This window comes from Geospiza fortis, unplaced genomic scaffold (genome assembly GCF_000277835.1).
Source record: "Geospiza fortis unplaced genomic scaffold, GeoFor_1.0 scaffold40, whole genome shotgun sequence".
Taxonomy (NCBI): Eukaryota; Metazoa; Chordata; class Aves; order Passeriformes; family Thraupidae; genus Geospiza; species Geospiza fortis.
In genome coordinates, this window is record NW_005054297.1 from 24,851,318 (window position 1) to 24,853,423 (window position 2,106).

Below are 2,106 nucleotides of genomic sequence, written 5' to 3' on the forward strand. Positions count from 1 at the left end.
AAAGAGATTTTTGGCTGAATGCTTGGGTATGTTTTTAAATTGTGTTAAATACATGAAAACTTCATAAATAGCAAATGGCTTGCTTACGTTTTTTTGCTTTCTTTTGTCTTCTTTCTATCAAACAAAAATCATAATTAATGCAACAGATCAGTAGGGAACTAGAAAAAGTGAGATCACCCTGATGAAAAATCATAGTTAATTTAAAATTTCTGGGGAAAAGGTTTTTATGTGTTTGTCTGACTTGCACAGGGAGTTTTGATGCTATCAGCTTTCTTTTCCTTTCTGAAATGGTCATTCTACCACAGAATAGGTATTTCCATATATAGATATCTATCTAAAAGGACATCTAATGACTTCTAAATGCAATTACTGGATTAAACCTGTTTAGCAGTATAGAAGCACTTTTCTGATTTCTTTGCTGTTGTCAGAACAAAAAAGGCAGGCAGGCTTGATTTTCAACAGTAGTAGAGATTGGGAATTCCTGTGGGCTCTCATGTCAACTTTTCTATAGCCATATCTACCAATCAAAGTTTTTAGTGCTCAGTTTTAACTTAAAAGTTTTGAGAAGAATGATGTTTAGTAGCACTAAATCTTGCTCTGTATTAGGTTGTGTGCTCAACTGCCTGGCCACATTGTGTTGTGTCATGACCCATAGCACATGAAGCAGAAAAAGAGTGTGTTTGTATCACAGCTTTGACAGAGGCAAGAGGCCTGGTGGTTTCTGCATTTCCCTTTCATGTCCATAGTCAAGTCTGCATGTACTTTAAAGTTCATGCAGGAAACATAAATGGGAGGTGTGAGGTCTGGCTACAGGAATAATTAACTCAGCCTGTTCCATTTGGCCATTGTTTCAAGCAGTGTTTTAGGAAGGTGCAAGCTGTATAGGTAAGTATGATACTAACAGCTGGCTGCTATTAGCAATCATGTTTTACATGGCCTCCTTCAAGATAGAAAGTACACCATATAAAGATAAAATACAATTTTCAAAGTATTGCTGAGGCTGACTATCATGTTCCTTTTTCATAGATTTAAATGTTTGTTTTCAGTATAAAAAAAAAAAAAAAAAAAAAGCAGGGACTCCAACAAGTTACCTGGAATTTATTCTCTTCTTAGTTCTGTAAACTTTGCAAACCACTTAATTTTCATTCTCCTGGTTTGTAATATCACTTAAATTCCTCATCAGTATTTTTTTCCAGGAAATCATTATCTGTCATTTATTACTGTACATAATGTGTGTGCTATATATATAACATTTGACATGCAAAGTCATATTTCTAAATGTTTTGAGGCTGAGTGTAGGATTGATTTTTTTAGCAGATTAATTTAGTGACTTTAAAAGTGAATCTGATATATAATTTCTATATGCATTTCAATAGCATATACTGTTTATTTGTGGCATCTATGTACCACCAGAGCTATTTCCATGATTCAGCATTCTTTTGTGGTGGCTGCAGCAGCTTTCCTTCTATATAATTTAAAATTATTTCCTTCTATATAACTAATTATTTCCTCCTATATAATATAACATAAGCAGCTGCTCCAGCTTTCCTCCTATATAATTTTTGATTATTTTTGTTTTGTCTCTTAGGATTTGATACCAGCATTTTGCCAATTTGCAAAGACTCCCTGGGCTGGATGTTTAATAGGCTTGATACGAACTATGACCTGTTGTTGGACCAGTCAGAACTTGGAAGCATTTACCTTGACAAGAACGAACCATGCACCAGGGCATTCTTCAATTCTTGTGACACATACAAAGACAGTTTGATATCTAACAATGAGTGGTGCTACTGCTTCCAAAGACAGCAAGGTAAGAGATGACATCAACCTGCATATGTGTATGTCTGACCTTTTTGTTGGGCTTATTTTTTTTTTTAACATATTGAGAATATCACAGTGAACTACAAGCTCTTCAATGCTGTGCAATAAATTTGTGTAAGGTTGGTGACATATGGCGAATACCTAAAAAATGAAATAAAAAACCCCCAAACTAACAAAATAGCCAAATGACTCAAGCTAAATAGAAAGGCTTGCTAGAAATTCAAGGATTCTAAATAAAGTACAACACTGCCACTAATGCTTTTACAGCTATATTGTTCCTCATGC

At 34.5% G+C, this 2,106-nt stretch overlaps 1 protein-coding gene across 1 annotated transcript in view; it reads left to right on the top strand.

Annotated features, from left to right (window-relative positions):
- The window catches only part of SPOCK3 (SPARC (osteonectin), cwcv and kazal like domains proteoglycan 3), a 100,887-nt gene that overhangs the window by 88,204 nt on the left and 10,577 nt on the right, over window positions 1-2,106 (top strand). The window contains exon 6 of the mRNA XM_005415560.2: window positions 1,589-1,810. Coding sequence (XP_005415617.1) covers window positions 1,589-1,810 — 222 coding nt within the window. The remainder of the gene's footprint in view (window positions 1-1,588; window positions 1,811-2,106) is intronic.